Source organism: Alnus glutinosa, chromosome 1, assembly GCF_958979055.1.
Source record: "Alnus glutinosa chromosome 1, dhAlnGlut1.1, whole genome shotgun sequence".
NCBI classification, from domain to species: domain Eukaryota; kingdom Viridiplantae; phylum Streptophyta; class Magnoliopsida; order Fagales; family Betulaceae; genus Alnus; species Alnus glutinosa.
Genome location: NC_084886.1, coordinates 30,122,654 through 30,144,864, shown reverse-complemented (window position 1 = coordinate 30,144,864; position 22,211 = coordinate 30,122,654). Strand labels below are relative to the sequence as shown.

The following is a 22,211-nucleotide window of genomic DNA, read 5'->3' as shown; positions in this document are numbered from 1 at the left end:
TTCTTCAAAGAACCAAAAAGAATAAACCTCAAAAGTTTTATGAATAATCAATGTCTGTCTTTTCTTTACAACCACATGCTTAAATAGGCTTTACAAAAGACTAGCAAGCTCTTTATCCCTACGCAATCTCTTGCGGTCCAAGCAATTATTTGGGCAACAAACCCATTATGGAAAACTTAGAAATATCAAATCAAAATATACTTAAACATCTAACTTGAATAAGGCATGAAATTGTTCTAAATATGGTACTCTTCATATTTCCATGCCAGTTCACCATCAATTATCTTTGTGGTCCAACATATTTCCATGTTAGTCCACCATCAATTTATTTCGCATCAATTTGGTTTAGATTTCCTGCGATTGTTTTCTTGCCAATTCGTAGCCTTGACCGGATCCTTCTAGAACTTGAATCAAGGTGACAATTCTTTGTTGCCCACGTGGATCATGCTCAATGGGCCTCTACGAATTTGCTTGAGCACATAACTCTTGGATGAGTCCGTTGAGCACATCCTTGAACTTCTTTGCTCGTGCTCTCGTAACCGGCTCAATTGGTACTTGAACGAGATCCTTCGAAGCGGTGCCTTGATCTCCATCACAACTGCCTTTCTATAACATGCTTCACGCTCTCCATATTAAGGCTGTGTTCGGACGATGCTGCCCTAGCGTCTAGATGGTTGCAATTCTGCTGCACGCAATTTCCATAATAAGGACCGCATCTGGACAGTGTTGCCCTAATGTCAGTACGGTTACAATTCTTCTCCACGTCTTGCCTTATTAAGGATTGTGTCCGAACGGTGTTGCCTTGTCGTCCGGACAGATGCAGCTGTCTTCTCATATATGTGTCTGTGAAGGAAATCCGATTACTTGTCGAACTCTGATGAGCGTCCGAACGTGTTGCCATGACACTGGACAGATGCAACCTTGAACTGTTCGAATCTTCTAGACACTGATGGGTGTCTGGACGGTATTGCCACGTTGTTCGGACGGATGTTTCTGACTGATGAGCGTCGGGACGCTTTACTGGGTCGTCCGGATAGAAACAAAGGATTTGACTTTTCTGAATTGGAATTTGCACAGAATCTTCCTTGAACATTGAAATAGCCTTCTTACAGCTTGTGACACTGTAACTTGTCATAATAAAGCTCTTTCCATCTTAGAGAAATAAACTCTAAATACTTTGAAGATTATGAAATATACGGCATCCCTGTGAAAACAGCAACATTACATGATAGTGATTTCGTCAACATAATGCAGTCAATAAAAAACTAACAAACTCCCCATTTGGCCATTCTGGGACAAAAATCACTTGACCGATTAAAAATACATTTCCGATCCAAAACTAAAATTATTCCCTCTTTTTAACTCCAAAGGACAAAGGGTAAACAAAGTATATAATATCCAAAAATTACAGTTCCAAAGTCCAAACACAGGAAAAGAAAACAGTTAAAAGCCCAAATAAACAGAAGTTTGTAAAATAACTGATAGAGGGAGGAACAAAAAACCTCAAAGCACCAAATCCTGCTGATCCAGTGAACCAAGTGACGGAGAGAAATCCGTTCAATAATTTGGATTTGTGTCACATCGACTTCTAGCTCTTGAAGTCGGGTACCATAGACTAAAAACCTTCAGTCGCTTGAGTCTGCAAAGCCCTCTAACTAGTGCAGATCTGAAGAAGGATGTTACGGAAGGCGCTTCATGAGATGGGGGAACAAGCTCATCTAAATCCTGAGACCCTTGGAATTTGAGCATATGACTTTGAAAAATAAATAATGACTTCTAAAAGAACCAAGTGTGTGTTTGTGTGCAACAAAATATCTTAAATGCGTAATTTAAAGAAGACAAGATATTTGTTGACGAAGTGAAAACTTTGTGAAGAGAAAAACTACTCCGAGGCAGCCAAACCCAGGAAATCCACTATCCAAAGACAAAGCAAGTTACAAAGCACTCATACTCACAAAACCCATTACAGTAGTCATACCTTTAACTATAACACGAAGCCCATCGTGAACACTTCTCAACCAAGTCTTCTACTTGAAGGGGTCTTTGATGGAATCCTTTACCTTAGGGCCGACCCCTAAGATAGACTTCACATGAACTGTTGAGCACACACGGGCAATGGCTAGAGAGCTAGCGGATCTTCGATTCTCCCTAAACACCATCTCTAAGCACTATGGAATTCGTTACAGAATTCATATAATTTACAAGCCTAGAGCCCTCTATATATAGGCTTACAGAGATCCTAAATCTGGACAAATTTAGACTCTGGCTGTCGAGCGTCCGGACGGAAGATTGCCTCGTCCTGATGGTCTTCTGCGACCGTCTTCCAGAATAGCGCAAATCTTTCCATAACAAGTATACGTCCGGACGGCTTGGCCGAGCGTCTGGACGGTCTTCGCTATAACTCTTTTTCGCGTTCGAACAGAAATCCAGAATATTCTGAAATGCTGGACATCGTCCGGACGTGTTGCCACGTCGTCCGGACGTCTTGCAGAAACTTCCCAAACAATGTTGACTTCTGAAATCCAACTCCGTGTAGAAATTGGAAAAGCTTGACCTATCGTTTGGACGATGTTGCTCTGACATTCGGATGTTTTCAACTCAATCTGCTAGACACTGCAGGGGCGTTCGGACGCCTCAAAGGCTCGTCCGGACAATTGCATAGGAACGAATTTTTTTGACTTGGAAATTGCATGGAATCTTCATGGACATCTTCTTAGAAACTTGTGACCATACACATGGCATGAAATAAGACACTATCCATATTACTTGAAGACTCTGAATAGAACCGATAATCCTATTAAAAAGCAACCATTACATAAAGTGTTTTTATTAACCAAAATGTTGCCAATATAAAATACTAACATATACACACACACACACACACACACACACACACACACACACACACACACACACACACACACACACACACATATATATATATATATATATATATATATATATATATATATATATATATATATATATATATATATATATATATATATATATTGTGCAATCAACTATTGTGTGGAAGCCCTTTTGGAAGCAGGAGACGGTAAGTATCTTTATACTTACTGAGAGTGATGCTGGTGGATTTTTCCTATAATATTGTGATTACTGCTTTATTTATTTGTTTGCGCATGTGACTTTGCATATTTTATTATTTTAATAATCTATTTAATAACAAACTGAGAATCTAGATACCAGTGGGTACTTGAGGCTTCACTAGTTGCCTAGGTGCAGTGAATGAGGAAATGCCCGAAAAGAAAATAATAAATACAAAACTGGTGGATCTAGATTACCAGGGAAGACCTAGGTTTCTAGGAGCCTAGGCTCCCAAACAAATATAATTAAAAGTTAAATTTGAGGAAGTCTTGGACTTCAAATACGACGCTAACCGTATCTAGGCCAACAAAGGAGTGGAAAAAGATGATGCTTAAAACTTTGCATATAATATTATCATATTACTGCTTTATGGTTATGTTTATATTCAGTCTATGTCTATGATTCGCGACCATAGACTATATATTGCATATACATGTGATTAAGAAGCCATATTTCATTGTGTTGCATTTTATAAATAAATCATCATTCATTATATTATTGGAAACATTGGAATCACTTAGGTATTTTTGTATTGTTGTTTCTCTCTGTATTATTTATGAATACAAGTTATGAGGATGAGGAGTATCAGGATTATCCAGACCCTTAGAAGGATCCTGATATGGGTGTTTGAGCTAGGTTGCCTCCATTTGGTGAACTAATATGTTGTAGTTCATTATGTTAATATTCAGAAACAATATTTATATTACAGTTGTTTCGCAATAATGACATTATGATATTTTGGGATGTAAATTTTTCTGTGCCAAATATATATATATATATACCGCTGCTATTTTATAACTCTGATGAGGTCGTAATGTCACATAAAAATCGAAAAAATTTCACTTACACCTTTTTGTAAAAGGCGGGGCGTTACAATACTGCCACGGCCTCCGCAACAAAATATGGCCAGTATGCATAGGAACTACATCACAAAGCACCTCATCACTATACCTCCCAATGGTAAAAGCCACCAAAACCTGCTTATTAACCTTAACATCTCCACATTCATTCAACCACTGCAACTTATAAGGTCCAGGATGCATCAGTAAAGGTAAGCTCAACTTCTCAACTAGGGTGGTACTTGCTACATTGGTGCAACTTTCCCCGTCTATAATCATACTACATACCTTGTTGTTTACATAACATCTAGTATGAAATATGTTCTCTCTCTGTTGCTCCATATCATCTACCTTAATTGTCGTATTGAGAGCACACCTAGCAACAAGAGACTCACCTACTATGGTGTATTTCACTCCATCATCATCAGTAGCATCAACCAACTAGGGCATCTCATCACTATCATCCTCACTATCAGTCATCACCTCTCCATTGTCACGCATAACCATCACCCGCTTGTTTGGACATTGAGATGCAATGTGCCCTAAAGCTAAACATTTAAAACATTTAATATCTCTATTCCTTGAAGGTTGGAAATCTAACTTGGGTTTGTTTTTGCTAGTTCCCTCATCTTTTTCCTTAAGTAGTTCGGCCTTCCCCTTTACTACAGCTCGATCATTTCTATCCCACTTTGGTTTTCAAGGAGTTCTAGAAAGTATACCTTGATGTCCGCTTTCTCTTTAACTGCCTCTCCACCTTCATAGCCAACCTCCACATAATGCTACAACTCAACTACATTGGCTATGTCTCTATTCAAACCACTTAAAAATCTGGCCATTGTGCCATCCTAATCCTCCTCTACATTAGCCCGAATCATAGCCACCTCCATCTCCTTATGGTAATCCTCTACACCACTAGACCCTTGTGTAAGGTTTTGTAATTTTTGGTAAAGGTCTCTATAGTAGTGCTAGGTACAAATCTCTGCCTCATGAGAGCTTTCAACTCACGCCATGTTTCTACAGGTCTCTCATGATTCCTCCTCCTATTGGTCAATAACTGATCCCACCAAATAATTGCATAATCAATGAACTCAATTACCGCCAGCTTCACCTTCTTCTCCTCTGAATAATTGTGACAATCAAAAATCAACTCTATTTTCTTCTCCCAGTCTAAATAGGCTTCAAGGTCATTCCTACCTTGGAAAGATGGTATTTTCATTTTGATGCTCCCAAGGTTCCTATCTACCCCATCTCGATCCCTTGGATTTCTCCTTGGTTCTCTTCTACGCCTACCTCCTCTAGGTCTGCCCATTCCACCCATTTCAACTTCAGATGCTGTGTTTTCCCCATCTTCATCATCTCCTTCGTTCTCATACTCATTTTCAAAGCTAGGCACACGTCTCCTCCTATCTCGCCCACCCTGCAGATTTCTAATCACTACCTCTTGTTGATCCATCCTATCCTTCACCTCCCCCAACACCAAATTCAACAATTCAAACTATTGTTGCACGGCCCGCAATACAAATAATGAATTATCCGCCTCCTCCTTAGGTGTTGAGTCACTTTTATTAGATATTTTCAAAACAAGAATGTTAGTGGTAAAACCTCACACACTCTCTTACGTGTTTACGCTCAAATATTGTCACTCCACTCGGGTTTTCACTCTTTTGGCCTTTCACCTCACCTGTCTTCCCTTTCAAGTTCTTTAAGAACTAGTTGAACTAAATCAAGACACAACCATGTATTATTCCAACCAGCAATAGATTCAAGAAACAAGAAAGGAATAAAATGACATGGATCTCAAAGAATTTGTACGAGAAAAGAGCAATTAGGAAACAAGATACTAAAGATGATACATTTGACCCCTTTGAAGATAAACATCAATCAACACCAAATCACTTCAATTTTCAGATTGCAAAGTATATCAAACAACCATTTTCAAAATTTCTTTCTTTTTTTTTTCTTTTTTTTTTTTCTTTTTTTTTTCTTTTTTATTTTTATAACTATCCAGCAACCTTTGAATACGCTGCCCTTTTTTTTTTTGTTTTTAATACAGATTCAGTCACAAGCAGCAACAATAATTGCAATTTCTGAAAAGAAAAAAAAAATTGATCTGATTTTAACAACAAGAAATGAAAATAGACAAAGGACAATCAAAAACAAAATGGAATTCAAATATGGAAAATTATAGATATAGAAATTAAAGGAATGATTCAAATCTGGAAATTACAGTTCTAGAAATCAAAGCAAAGATTCAAATCTGGGAATTAAAGCAAAGATTCAAATATGGAAATTACAGATCTGGAAATCAAAGCAAAGATTCAAATCTGGAAATTAAAGCAAAGATTCAAATATGGAAATTACAAAGCAAAGATTCAAATCTAGAAATTAAATCAAAGATTCAAATCTGGAAATTAAAGTGATGAGAATGCAAAATGTCATATTTTTCTCCCTTAATGTTTAGTCTTTTATACTTATTTGGTGCCTAAATGTATTCGTTATTCTTTTATTTTAATTTAGGATGCAAATGGAGGCGTTAAATGCAAAACAAAGCTAATTAGGCGATTTTGGACAGTTTCGAAATGAAGCTAATCGCTGATCGTTTCACTCCAACTTCATACGAAATGAAGTGGCGATCAATGTTTGCGTCACGTGCGATACAATGTTTACAACTACTGACGGATATCATGACCAACTCTATGGAATCCTACACGCACAACTTAGGCGTATCCTCGAGTGTCTAAATAGATCTCTCGGATTAGTCATCCGCTTGCGGAGGGTATGATGCGCTAACGCTCCAAATACACTTAGAGTCAATCTTGCCAGCATGAGATTTCATACACAATGTATTAGCCGTGATATTGACTTCAGTTGCACGACAGGACATCTTGTTATTAAGATCTCCTAGCACAACAAGCCATCATTGTTATCTTACACTTCCGTCTCTCAACATCTGGGTGCATCAGACTTGTGCAACAAGTGCGAATCCCACATACTTCAACATAGAAACATAGTTCACAAAATGATAGGGTATCGACAACTACTGTTAACTCCAAACCATGAGGAGAATGACGCTACTCATGATCCATAGTTGATGAGTAGCTTAGGCTGCATCCTTGTTGTTACACAAGGGTGCATCTTTGTCCTGTCGCGATGTATCTGTACAAGCCACATACCCAACAATTTTTAATGGGTAGTTTAAGCACAGACATAAATACGTGTTCTTGTTCTAACGTGTTGACTAATGACTATGAATCCATTCTTGTTCGTTACATGAACTAAAAAGGACACTTCCTCAAACCACAACTCGTATCTCATGAGCCTGGCGAAGAATTTATTCTACTAGGCACTTTCGACATAGATATCAAATGTCTTCCATGCACGACACAATTAGTCGCATAGACTAACTTGTCGACGTTACACTCAACTGATCACCTATCTAGGTATTCATGGAACACTTGACTCATCAAGTCCACAAATATCCATGGTGTATACGTCAATCCGAATGGCATCACCAAAAACTCATAATGGTCATACCATGTCCGGGTCACTAACTTTGGCACATTTTCTTTCGCACCAAAAGTCAATGGTATCTCGGAAAAAAGTCAATCTCCCAAGAATATCGAAACTCCCTACAGTTGGCTAAACAAGTTGTCAGTTTTCTTTATGGAACACTCATCCTAGATCGTCGCTAGGTTTAGCACACGGTGACCTATGCATCCTCGCATAGACTCGTGACTAAAGTGGAAACATATGCACTATCCAGATGTTCCCAACTCAAATTCGATATGAGCTTGGTTTAGGCATAAGCCAAACACACAAGTGTACACTCTCGAACATTCATCATTGTTAAACATCGGAGAGGAATTGCGGTGTACCACGCCAACGAAACCCGCAAAGTTCGGACTCTTTATACCATAGGGTAGAAATACAATTACCCACACGTGATTATCTAAGTTCACTTCTACTCTTTGATCGTCAATTCATTCCAAATTGACACCAAAGCCCTAACGAGTTAACATTGTAGTTCAACACAGTAAGACTTATTGCTTAGCAGGTTGAACGCCGACATCCTATATGCATGGCATTAAAACTCAACACATTACATGTTGAAGCTAAATATGCCAACATTAGAACTCTACCCGCATCACATTGCTAGCTTCGCTGGCAGAGTCTTTTCTCTTGCACCAATGGGACAATTGTCCACATGTTTCCTGCAACTGAATGCGTCACCAACAAGAGTGGCCACACAAGTGTTCTATTCTAAAGGTTAGATACTCAATTTGCATAACTTACAAATGCAAATGAGACAAGGGTGGACAACTTAACATATCAAACTAAATGAGTTAGACACTGTAGCTCATCATGTCAAACATACAAGAGCTAACAATGCCATTACCTATACATGGCTAAGGTGACGGCTTACATGTTCACTGTGGCCATATGTGTCACCAATAGAAATGGTCACGTACGTGTTTGATTTTAAAGGTTCAGTACTCATTATGTAACTATGCATAATGAGACATACGAATGGATAACATTCAAATAAGGCAAATGCACACAATGTTACAACATAAAGGTATAATATCTATGGTAGCATTGACAACATTTGTTGTGGTTGGACGGACTTTAGCATTGGTCGGTGTAAGTAGGCACACCATACATGAGCAAACTGTCTCAGCTGATAGTTGCCCGCTAAAAGTACTTGACTTTGGCAGCAACAAGTTTGCGACCTCACGCGAAATGGCCTCCTTGACCATATTTACAATGTACCCTAAATCTTCCTCGACATAAGGGGAAAGAGGAGGTAGAGGTACCAACAATCACTTCTACCTCAATCACTCACAGAGAAATCCTCTTCCTCATTGCGTACCGGCATTGCTTGTCTAGGGGACATGACTTTGTTTGCACAATGAAATGCCACATAGACAATACTGCGCAAGAAAGATTACATGCATCACAGTACCCATGCAATGCACTAAATAAAACTATTTAAAATTGTTTCCCCACCTAAGCGATACACTCTACGCAATCACATTGGAGTTAGCCTACAATGTGAAAGTGAGAGGAAAGCTACCGACACACGTAAATCAAATAATATGCATTACAAAATCCATGTAATGCATATGGAGTATTACATTTTAATTTCCTATCTTTGTTGAAGCTTTTAAGATTTCCTATGGCTCTTTTGTTACACTTAAACTCTAACACAACCCTAAGTTTCCGCTTTTCCTAACCAACCCTAGAGCTAACTGCTCTGATACCATTTTCTGTGACGACCCAATTTTTTTTTTTTTTTTTTTTTTTTTTTAAACATAAAATGAGTCATCACAGTGGCACGACTACAAGTCGCTCAGCCAACATACGGTACATATTCCATAACATGTACCTGATACACAGAGTTACATCTACGCAGCGGATAACACATAACAACCTTATCAACATAGCGGAAGGTACATCTATAAACAATAGTTAATCACAACAAAAGAGCCATTAATATGTCTATCAGTTTAAGGCTTCTACATAGCTATTAAATACATACCAAAAGACTGGCTCATAAATACAAGTGTCACAGGCGACACGAGCCATAAACAAAGTCTACCAAAAGGCGGACAACCCATGGTCCAACCATTATAACTGTTGCGTCGGGCTTCAGTCATAACATCCCAAGTACTATGCTACAACGTCATTCATTAGATCCACTAAACCTGCAGTCAAAGTATCAGAGTATGTACGGTTGTGGGGTTAACCACATCCGTACAGGTGAAAGTATGAGTTCACCACCTCAGTAGTATAAGACTCACTACGGAGTAAACAATGCACGCAAACATACATACATACAAGATTCAACAATATTATTCTCAAATCATTAAGTCCACACAACAACACATCATTAAGTACAAGTCACACCATTCATCTCACTCTTATATCTTATCACAGTTTCCAATACAATATACCACACATTCCATAAGCAATACCCCGGACTTACCAACTCTGCAGCTAGGGGCTAAAATCCTAGGCTTACGCATAGAACCCAAAATATCAACTCGCATGTGCTAGAGTTACGACTCTAGACTTACCATAACACTGCCCGTAAAGCCACATACCCGCAGGGCAAACAAATACATGAGAGCTAGAGCCACTTACCCTAGATTTACCTTTTACAACACCGCCCGTAAAGCCACACACCCACAGGGCAAACAAATACGCGAGTGCTAGAGCCACTTACCCTAGACTTACCTTTTACAACACCGCTCGTAAAGCCACATACTCTCAGGGCGAACAAATACACGAGTGCTAGAGCCGCATACCCTAGACTTACCTTTTACAACACCACCCGTAAAGCCACATACCCGCAGGGCAAACAAATATACGAGTGCTAGAGCCGCATACCCTAGACTTACCTTTTACAACACTGTCCATGAAGCTACATACCCGCAGGGCAAACAAATACACAAGTGCTAGCCACATACCCTAGACTTACCTTTTATACAAGTACTCATATACTACCATTATCACAACATGTAACGCCCCGCTTTTACAAAAAGCGTAAGTGAAAATTTTCAAATTTCCACGTGACATTACTAACTTATCATAGGTACATGTTGGCAACGGAATATATGTAAATGTAATATAGATTTGGGAATAGATTGACACCTCAGAGCTACTACTGAAATACCTCAAAATATATATATTAAGTCAGTAAGTATAATTATACAAACAGTGATAACAGTCATGCCTCACAGGGCAAGATAGTCATACAAGCCAAATATATACATATAACTGAAGGATAATAAGTATTATCTTAAGCTAGGTAGGGTGAACTACAACAAGATAGTCCCAAAAAGAAAGGCTATCCAGCCTTGCAAAAAGACTGAACCAGAGACCATCTATGAGTCGGGATAGTCCTGATATTCTTCTTCCTCTTCATAGCCTGAATCATTACAAGATACCATACAAAGAGAAGACAACAACATAAACACTAAAGTGAGTCCATTGTTTCCAATAATAATATGAGTGCTGATTTATTTAATTAATGCAACACAATGCAATGGCCATATAATCACATGTATATACAAAATATAATCTATGACCGCGAATCATAGACATAAAATGAACATAAACGTAATTATAAAGCAATGATAGTTTTAAGTGTAGAGTTTTGAGTATTTCCCTTTTTCCACTACTCTGTTGGCCTTGGCACGGGTAGCGTGTTATTTGAAACCTTGGCTTCCTCCCTTTAACTTTTAATTATAATCTTTGGGAGCCTAGGCTCCTGGAAACCTCGGTTTCCCTGGTGACCTAGGTACACCAGTTTTTGTATTTATTATTCTCTTTTCAGGTACCATTTACTGAGAACCTAGGAACTCATGTGAAGCCTCACGTACCCACCGTGAATCTTGATCCAACAGCTTGTTATTAAACAGATTATTAAAAATAATAAAATATGCAAATCCACATGCGCAAACAAGTAAATAAAACAGTAAGCATAATATTATAGGAAAAGTCAACCAGCTTCGTTCTCAGTAAGTATAGAGATACTTACTAGTTTCTGCTCCAAATATTTTCCTTTACAGCTGCATAATAATCATCATGTGATAATAATAGATTAATAAAGCATTTATGAAAACATTATTATTACCATATCTCTTCCTAGATATTACAACGGCCACAGATTTACACATGATCTCGTATCTATTTATTTATTTTAGTGCTTACTTACCAATTCTTATATTAGTACTACCATAATTATCCATTCTTTAGGGCATCATTTAACACACAACATACCTTAAAAACAAGAATACAAATGTCATTTAATCAAGTACACATATGAATTTGCCTTCCTTTAATTCACACATCTTTATAACACACACATAAATATTTGAAACACATTCCTTTCTTTAAATACAAATTCATCTTTTTTTCCTCTTAATATTTACACTCACATATATCTCTTTCTCTCTCTCTCTCCCTCTCTATATAAATATATATATCTACACATTATAAGTTAGTAAATCCAAACACACGCACACACACGCGCACACACACACACACACACACACACACACACACACACACATATATATATATATATTTTATTCCTACAAAGTTAAACACCTATTTCTTATTATATATTTATCAAAACCTCAACACATATACTCTCACACTTACATTTCTTGATCCATTTTAGAATACAATTTACTCATTCCAAATTACTAATCTCATGTAGTAAACACTCACCCACATGTTTACACATATATCCATATATTCATAATATAAGTTAACCAACTTTTCATACAACATACATATATGTGCATAATTAAAAGCAAGAGTAACTCATAATTTCAAAATAACAATAGGACTACTTGTTCTATGAGAAGTTTAAGGGAGAAAATACTCACCCAAAGTTTTCTAATGACTTAAAGAGTGAAGGAGAGTTGCTGTCCAAGAGAACTCCACTTGTAAAGCTTGGCTTCTTAGTCTCAAATCAAAGATGGTTTCTACTCACATTTCACTACTGATTTTGTGGGGGAATGAGGATGGTTTGGAGATTAAATTTGGCTTGCTAGGTGCTAGAAAGTGAGGTGAAATGGGAGGATTTTCGTGCTATTTCTTCAGCACTAGAACAAGAGAGAGTTTAGGCTAAAATTTGGTTTCTTCTTCATGAAAATCAACTCCCCATGCATCCTATATATAGTACTCTTGAAGGGCTGAGATCAAACCAACAAATCAACACCTCAATTGCCGGATTTGAGCCAGCCAATACCTCAAATTTATAGCTCAAATCTCATAGGTGACTATTCCATATAGGTCTATGATTACATGATATCCAAGAAAATCTAGTTGGGTTTCAACCAAAATGGACTAACTAGGCTAACTAAATATGGGTATGATCATTTGGCATCAAGTACAACGTGTGGGTCCCAAATTATTAGGTGGAAAAATCAATTTTCGCATTTAACGGAAACTGCACTGCACTGGGTGAAGTCGCTCGATCGGTAATAAAGTCGCTCGATCGACTTCGACCTATAATTGCTCGATCGACCAGAAAGTCGCTCGATCGATTTTAACTTCACTGATCTAACTCTCTACATAACTATATAATTTTATTAGACTATTAGTACTTCTTAAACCTTATACTTATGTATGCACATATATCAATAACTTAAGTATGGCGTCTTTCCCGGGCATTACACAACATATTCAATTCCCACGATCCACAACTCAATCACATTATTTTCATTCATCTTCCTTCCGACGCATACCACATTCATAATATAATTTAATGTTACTCAATCCCCAACAATTCCAAACATACTAATTCCAATCATCTCAACATTCACTTATCATCATATTCTCAATTCAACAATTCTCAATTCAATCACACACACACACACACACACACACACACACACACACACACACACATATATATATATATATATATCCAACATCATGTTATCCATTCACATGTAGCTTAATGCATATCTCTACATTATCTCATTATCACATTTCCATTCACAATACAAATCTCATGCATTCTTCAATATCAATTCATCAACATATATCATATTCACAATATAGTTCATAATTTCATATACCAAATCATCATCATAGAGTTAACATCCAATTAAACCAAACATAACAATTCATATATCTAAATTCCTAAGGTCCCTCAGTGAGTAGAATACTCACCTAGCTGCGTGGATTTCAAGCTTAGGTCTCCTAGATGCCACCTTGTAATGTATCACTGTGGAATAACATATTGCACTATTTAGCACTTTAAATAATTAACACTCTAATTAGTACTTGAATCGCTCAAGGCTAAACCATTGAAAAACCCGTAATATTTTTTTTTATTATTATTTTAATGGCTCCAATCGTCTACCATAAATCCTAGACACTAATTAAAACTCACACAATACTAACCCAAAGTATTCACTAAGGGTTAGATATTAAAATCATTATTTAACTATTTACTCATAATATTAATTACTAACCCGCAATTAATCACACTAACCCATAAATTATTTTCATTAACATTTTTATACTAACATTAATCCTAAAATTATATTCATTAATCTTTTTACAATAATTACTAACTTATTAACTTAAATCATTAATACATTTAAAATAATATTAACCCATAAAAAAATGTTAGGGTTAATGTCACAAATACTATTTAAACTAAATACCCATAATTATTTATTTTTACTAACATTAGAACCTAACCTATTAATACTTATTTTACAAAACACATAGCTAATTTGGGATTAATCATCACTATAACCACACTTAATCCACAAATTAACAATCTATGTTTTAAACACTTTAAAACTCCAAATTAATTTAACCAATCAAATTAAGGTTTCTAAACTTTAAATCATAATTTATAAAATACTACCTCAAACACAATATTATTAACCCAGTAGCTTTTACTAAGGGTTAATAACATGAAAACTCAATTAAAACTAAATACCCAAAAGGTAGGGTTTAAAGAAACTCACCAAAAATTTCACCAAATGTAAATCCAACACTTGGAGAGTGTTTAGCAAGCTCCTTACAACAAATCCTATGAACACATAAAATCAAACTCATATATCTTTATATTTAATTTAAAATCTCAAAGACCAAGAGTTTGTGAAAATACCTCAAACCAATCGGTAGAAACATGGATCGGGCTTCATAAATTACGTTTTCGAAATTGGATTTGAGTTTGGACGGTTGGATCTTCGTAGATCATGATTTTTGTATGAAAAACCTTAAGAGAAAATCCTCTCCTTTTGTTTATTTTTCTCTCGGGTCAGATGACCCTTTTCCATTTTTTTTTTCTCTTCTAACAGCAGAGGCCATGCGCCTCTGCTTTGGAAAGGCCATTTGGCATTTTCATTTATTTGAGAAGGGAGGCGCACGTGCGCCTCTCTTCTGTTTCTATTTTATTTTTATTTATTTTTTCTTTGGTAAAGGCCTCCTTTCTTTTCCTCATGAAGGGCCGCTTGGCCTTCACTTTAAGCATGTGAGGCGCAGGTCGCCCCACATGTATCATATATATATATATATATATTATTTTTTTTCTTTTACTTTTTTGTTTTGACTTGTCTTTTTCTTTTATTATTATTTTTTTTTGTTTTAAATTCTTTAATTCTTTTCTTTTCTTTATTTTATTTTATTCATTAATTTCTTTTATATTTTATTTTTCATTTCTATTATTTCTATTTTCTATGGACTTTAAAATATTCCTTTGCATTTTTAATGACACTAAAATAATTTTAATTAATTATTTACTCAAATTTTATACTTTAATTATTAAATAATGTCTCAGACATTACAGCAGTCTCCAAAATAGCATCAGCTTGCTCGAGTAACTTGTCCAAGTCCAAATCTTCTCCAAATTGAGCAAAGCATGCCTCTAGGGGGTCCACAATGTTTGATTCATCAACAGTCTCCTCATTGATCTCCTCAATTAAGCATACACTTCCAACTTCATCATACTCTAATGGCTGCTTGCTGAAATCGAAGATATTTAGTTCTACTGTCATGTTGCCAAAAGAGATCTTCATCACCCCTGTCCTACAATTTATAAGGGTGTTAGCCATAGCTAAGAATGGTCGCCCAAGAATCATCAGTATCTGAATCCCAACATTCCAAATCGGCTCCATGTCTGAAAATTAAAGATTACTTATATTTTACCAAGTGTGTGAACAGTGTGCAACAAAATATTAAATGCGGAATTTAAAGGAGACAAATATTTTGTTGACAAAGTGGAAACTCAATTAAGAGAAAAACCACTCCAGGGCAACCAAACCCAAGATATCCACTATTCAGAAGACAAAGCTAGTTACAAAGCAGTAGTACTCACATACCCCTGATGCAGTGGTCGTACCTTGAAGTCTAACGTGTAACCCAACAAGAATGCTTCCAAACCAAATCACCTACTTGAAGAGGTCTTCAATGGAATCCTTTACCTTAAGACCAACCCTTAAGATAGACTTTAGTTTCAGCACAGCAACAGCACTTGGCAATGGCTTGAGAGTGAGTAGATCAACACAATAACTTCTAAAATAAACTCTCTAAGCTCTACGGAATTCAATACCGAATTCTTACAAAATACATGCCTAGGGGCCTCTATTTATAGGCCACAGAAACCTAAATCGCGTTTGATGCGATTTTCCTAGGCAACGTCCAGACGGTAACTGAGGGTGTCTGGATGGACAACTGTGCAACCGGCTTTCCAAATTCGCTTGAAATTATTTCCTGAATAGAGTCGCATCCGAACGGTGTTGCCCTAGCGTCCGAATGGATGCACTTCAGCTGCACACAATTTTCATATTAAGGCTCAATCCAGACCATGGAGACTGATGTCCGGACGGTTGGACTTCTGTGACACACTATTTCCATATTAAGGCTTGCGCGTCCAGACTATGGAGACTAACATCCGGATGGTTGAACTTTGTATGCATAACTTGCCTTATCAAGGATAGCGTATGGACAGTTTGCAGCCGACTTCTTATATCTGTGTCTGCGAAGGAAAACCTAATTCTCCTTAAGCTCTGACTGGTGTCCGGTCGGTATAACCACGTCGTCCGGACGGATGCACTGGAATGCTGAAATCTTCTTGAACTCTAACTAGCGTCCGGACGTGTTGCCATGACGTCTAGACAGATACAAACTTGAGTTGTTCGAAGCTTCTCGACACTGATGGGTGTCGGATGGTATTGCCATGTCATCCGGACAGATATTGTTGACCGATGAGCGTCCGAACGCTTTACTGAGTTGTCCGGACGAAAACATGGGATCTGACTTTTCTGAGTTGGAATCTGCATAGAATCTTCCTCGAACACTTGAAATAGCCTTCTTAAACGTTGTGACACTACAACTTGTCATAATGAGGCTCTTTCCATATTAGAGACATAAACTCCAATTACTGTGAAGATTCTGAAATATACGACATCCCTATGAAAACAACAACATTACATAATAGTGATTTTGTCAAACAAAATGCAGCCAACACAAATACTAACAAACTCCCCATTTGACCATTTTAGGACAAAAATCACTTGACCAGTTTCAAAATACAATCCCAGTCTAAAAACTAACATACTCCCCTTTTTTGTCTCAATGGACAAAGGGTAAACAAAGTATAGAAAGACCACAGTAATAAAATACTCCCCCATTGATGTCTCAATAGGCCAAGAGTAAACATAGTATATAAAATCTATAGACAAAAACGTTCTAAAATCTAAAACAATAGGAAAATAGAGAATAGTTTGCAAGTGGCCTAAAAGAGAGGAACAACAAATCCTTTAAGTACTAAATCCTGTTGATCCACTGAAATCAAGTAACAGAGAGAAAGCCGTACAAAAGGATGGATTTGTACTACTTCGGCTTCTAGCTCTGGAAGCCGGGAACCATGGACTGAAAAACCTTCAGTCGCTTGATTTTTGCAAAGCATGAACATGGTTATCCGCAGATTGACATCCTCTAAGCAACTGGTCTGTAAGATAAAAGAAGAGATTCACCACTGAACCTCTAACTGATATAGATCTGAGGGAGATGCTATGGAAGGCTCTGCATGAGCAGGGGACAGAGCTCATCTAAAACCTGAGACCTTTGGAAATATGAACAAATGACTTCAACAACAATCAGCTTTCCAAAGGATCCATTTGTCAGATATTGTGCTGGGAGCTGCTGGACAACATATTCCTGAAAAATTTTAACAGAAATCTATCCAAAAATAATACCACAAAGAAATATTAGTTCCTGTTAGTTCTGAAAAGAATGTGGTATTATGACAGCTTGCAATTTGGATGCGCAAGAATTACAAAAGCAAATATCGTAATCCAAATGACCCAAATATATCAATATCAACCCAACACAAAGACAGAAAAGGATTTTCATGCACAATATCTCAAGAAAATATTCCAATCAATAAATATTCCAATATTCTTAAAAAGCACAAAAACTTAAAAGAACAAAGGAAGACACAGCAACTACCATGGAATGAGAAGAGATGTGCAAAGAATGCCAAAATATCGAGAGAAATCCACGAGAAAAACTCACAACATGACATGATAAATTAATACAAATGCAGTGGTGTGCGGATGAAAAAGAAAGCAAAGAGATAGATTAAAACATGTAAGGATCGCGTCCGGACGTGATACCAATGCGTCTGGACGGTCCACTTGCCAGACTAGCAATTGACAGGACTGGCATGCGTCCTGACTCTAAGCCAAGTCTGTCCGGATGCCTCACACTGAAAAGCTAAAAACAGAGGAAAATTTGCAGAAAGAATAATTTTTACCCTAAAATTAGCTTCAGAACATGCATGTATAAATAACTGATAAGACAGTCAAATAGTAAATCAAAAATATGCAAAGATATAAATGAGAGTTAAGTATTCAATAAGCACAAATTTCCCTGCAGATAGAAATTTTAAATAGATTACTCAACTCATGCAACGTGTGTGTGAGTGAAAGCTTTCTCAATAAGGTATGAAGTTCACTAATATGACTTAAAGCAACCAGATTTTCAAAACAAGAGAGAAAATCAATGAAAGATCAGTCAAACGTCAAACCTTATCTTACTAGGGCGTTACCCTCATCTGATACACTCCCCCTAAGCTGTAGTATTTTTCCTTTACTTAGTCTTTTAGTGACCGTCTATTTTTGCAATGATTTGGTCACTAATTGTTTCTATAGGGACAAGTTCAAGAACATATTTATAGCACAAAAGCAGTGAATCTTTTTATTTATCCATGTTTATTTAGTTTTGAATGCCTTTTATCACTTGGTGCTGCAACCTAGAGAAAATACTAGAATTTTTAGGCTCTAGGTTCAACTAGCAAGTTGATCAATTTGACTATCTTATCAAAAATAATCTCTCTTATTAGAATTTTCAGAAGCTAAAAATCAGAGAATAAAAAAAATGTACCTTAGGGGGGAGCTTTGGATAGTGCACAGTTTTTCATCGCATGAGAAAATCAACTATTTTCTAAAAACTTAGTATCGGCAATTGTAGCTCAAGAACAATTGCTAAAGGGCCTGATACTACCACTTGGATCTGGTACCTACATGCTAATGCTCACGATTTCGATAGCCATACTAATGATTTGGAGGATATCTCTCGAAAAGTATTTAGTGCCCATTTCGGCCAACTCTCCATCATCTTTCTTTGGCTGAGTGGCATGTATTTCCACGGTGCTCGTTTTTCCAATTATGAAACATGGTTAAGCGATCCTACTCACATTGGACCCAGTGCCCAGGTGGTTTGGCCAATAGTGGGCCAAGAAATATTGAATGGTGATGTAGGCGGAGGTTTCCGAGGAATACAAATAACCTCTGGTTTTTTTCAGATTTGGCGAGCATTTGGAATAACTAGTGAATTACAACTCTATTGTACCGCAATTGGTGCATTGGTCTTTGCAGTTTTAATGCTTTTTGCTGGTTGGTTCCATTACCACAAAGCTGCTCCAAAATTGGCTTGGTTCCAAGATGTAGAATCTATGTTGAATCACCATTTAGCAGGGCTACTAGGGCTTGGGTCTCTTTCTTGGGCGGGGCATCAAGTACATGTATCTTTACCTATTAACCAATTTCTAAATGCTGGAGTAGATCCTAAAGAGATCCCACTTCCTCATGAATTTATCTTGAATCGGGATCTTTTGGCTCAACTTTATCCCAGTTTTGTTGAGGGAGCAACCCCATTTTTCACCTTGAATTGGTCAAAATATGCGGAATTTCTTACTTTTTGTGGAGGATTAGATCCAGTAACTGGGGGTCTATGGCTAACCGATATTGCACACTGTAACGCCCAGTAAATTCAAGCTCTTAAGAAATCATTGATATTGTTGAGGAGACAATATCCACATATTTTTATAAGCAAACCTAAAGTTTTTTCGAAAAATTAAAAGATCAAAACCTAAAAACCCTTAAAAACTTAAAAGTTACATTTAAGCTTTAAACTTTGATTGAACCGAAAATAGGTCAAACGAACTCAGATTTAGATAATTCAAAGACCGTTGTACTTACAAAAGAAAGATCTATCATATGGCAAAAGTTAGTAAAAAAGTCCACCAGTTGACTTTTTGACCCGAGCCTAAATAACCCAACTGTCGATATTAAACGAAAAACTGTCAAGAATAATATCTCCATGCTTCTAGAAACATTTATGTATAAAAAACAAGAGTAATGATGAAAGGATAGGATATCTCAAGAGTAATCATGAAAAGGAGGAAAAATCAATAAAGCAAGTATGAACGCAGAAAGTGGATAAAAGATATTTTGGCTTTATAGATAGAAACTTTGACTTGACCGAAACTACGTCAAAACGAACTCAAAATGAGACGAACCAAAAAGAGAAAATGTTTGTCATGAAGTCCTCTATCTACCCTCAAAATTTCACATCAATCGGAGTACGTTTGATCATCGAAATAATTCTCGGAGTAGGCTGCCCTCTAGTTGGACGAAAATTCTAAATTCCAAATTTACAAGACATTATCCAATAAGCTAATTCTTTTATTACATTTTGGACCTAAATACCCCTACCTTCCTCCTATAAATAAGCATGCAAGGCTCCTTGTTTTCCACACAAAATCCTAGACAACTTCCTTGAAAGCTTTGTGCTTTGGTTTTCTCTCCCTTTTTCTCTCCTTCTACCACACAACCACTTCGGTGTTCTTGAAGTTATTTTCTCTCCAAATCAAATTGGTAAGTAAATCTTGACACTTCTTCCTTACTATTTGATTTCATTACTTTTTATAAATTGTTTAAAAGACCCAATAAGCTTAAGAGATAAAAGAATTAAAGTAAAGGGGTAATATAAACTGCTTTTACATTTCATTGTCCTCATGACTGATCTTATGACTTTCATGAGTTGATCGTATTTATATTTCGTATTTAAATTCATTGTCCTCATGACTGATCTTATGACTTTCATGAGTTGATCGTATTCATATAAACTGCTTTTACATTTCATTATCCTCATGACTGATCTTATGACTTTCATGAGTTGATCGTATTTATTTACTTGTTTATTTATTGCGTTACTACGGAGTTGGTTTAATCCCCCGTATTTATTTTATCATTTATTGCCTTACTACAAAGTGGCTATGCCGCTAATTTTCTATCCCTTTGCGTATTTATTTTATAATTTATTGTATTCCTACAAAGTGGCTATGCCGCTAATTTCTCTATCCCTTTGCATATTTATTTTATAATTTATTGTATTCCTACAAAGTGGCTATGCCGCTAATTTTCCTATTCCTTTGTATATTTATTTTATCATTTATTGTATTCCCACAAAGTGGCTATGCCGCTAATTTCCCTATCCCTTTACATAAAAATATTATCCTGTTAGGATTCATGTTGAAGTAATTACCTTTTAATTGATAACTAAAAACGATGAGTAAAGTGATGTAAAAATATACACATTTTTAATATTGGAAAAAGGACTGATGTATATATCATCTTCTTTGTATATATTTTGTTACAGAAAAGGAGCTAAGAAACTACACCAAGGAGTGTAAGTATGGATGTACTTACTGAGGAATGATTCTATGTTTCATTAGGACTGTGTGGTGTGTGTTTATTGCATGTGGTTGTTCATGCATTGCATGTTGTGTCCAATTAATATAACGGCTGATGAGATAGCCATCAACAAGCTGATGTAGTAGCAAGGGGAAGGAAGGCTAGTCAGTGGATCCAGGGGGTTCAGAGTGACCCAGGGGTATCCGAAGGCCTAATATATAACTAATGCTGGACCAGTAGGATTCCAGTACAAACAGGTAAGACTTTAAGTGTGAGGCAAAGGACGTGAACGGGTTCAGATAACCTAGAACGAGAGGTCTGAAGTAAGATGATCCTAAAACACAAACTAAATAGTTACTATGATGCATATTCATACAACCCTTACATTTGCATTCTATATGAACTGTTATTAGATTGATGGTAACGTAGATATGAAAATAGATGACTCACTTGTTTGTCTATGCAAATATGATAACGCCATATTTGCATAGTTACTGATGGAGATCTGGAGAGTGAAGGCATGGACCCATATGCCAGTTTTGATGGTTTTTGAAACCATCAACGAACTATCATGTGCTAGCTTAGAAATTACTAGTTGCGCTTATATGTGTTTTGTTTTATGGCATGTAAATATTTATAACAATGTCATGTTCGACATGTTTTATGTTATATGCTTATGTGCCGCCTGTGGCACTAATTTTGATGCACCTAGTGTGCATATAGGATGTAAAGATAAACATAA

The 22,211-nt window shown here is 36.6% G+C and overlaps 1 protein-coding gene and 1 pseudogene across 2 annotated transcripts; one reads left to right on the top strand and one right to left on the bottom strand.

Annotated features, from left to right (window-relative positions):
* Positions 1 to 1,899: 1,899 nt before the first annotated feature.
* LOC133862904 (uncharacterized) lies at positions 1,900 to 14,790 on the bottom strand. 2 transcript variants are annotated; one of them, XM_062298829.1, is made up of 5 exons: positions 14,596 to 14,790; positions 14,453 to 14,517; positions 13,641 to 13,695; positions 11,491 to 11,521; positions 10,715 to 10,878 (listed from the first exon to the last, which is right to left on the bottom strand). In XM_062298829.1, exons 1-5 carry the CDS (start codon positions 14,616 to 14,618, stop codon positions 10,798 to 10,800), a joined length of 255 nt encoding a protein of 84 aa, XP_062154813.1. In that variant the 5' UTR covers positions 14,619 to 14,790; the 3' UTR covers positions 10,715 to 10,797. The 2 variants fall into 2 exon arrangements, with proteins under 2 accessions (XP_062154805.1, XP_062154813.1); XM_062298821.1 differs by lacking the exons at positions 10,715 to 10,878; positions 11,491 to 11,521 and adding an exon at positions 1,900 to 2,794.
* Positions 14,791 to 18,030: 3,240 nt separating this feature from the next.
* The window catches only part of LOC133858685 (photosystem I P700 chlorophyll a apoprotein A1-like), a 5,794-nt pseudogene continuing 1,613 nt past the window's right edge, over positions 18,031 to 22,211 (top strand).

Coding starts and splice junctions, on each gene's coding strand:
- LOC133862904 (XM_062298821.1), bottom strand. CDS start 14,618: ATGTTTCTACCGATTGGTTTGAG. Junction 14,518..14,595: donor TTTCTACCGATTGGTTTGAG/GTATTTTCACAA, acceptor ATGTGTTCATAG/GATTTGTTGTAAGGAGCTTG. Junction 13,696..14,452: donor TACATTTGGTGAAATTTTTG/GTGAGTTTCTTT, acceptor GTTATTCCACAG/TGATACATTACAAGGTGGCA.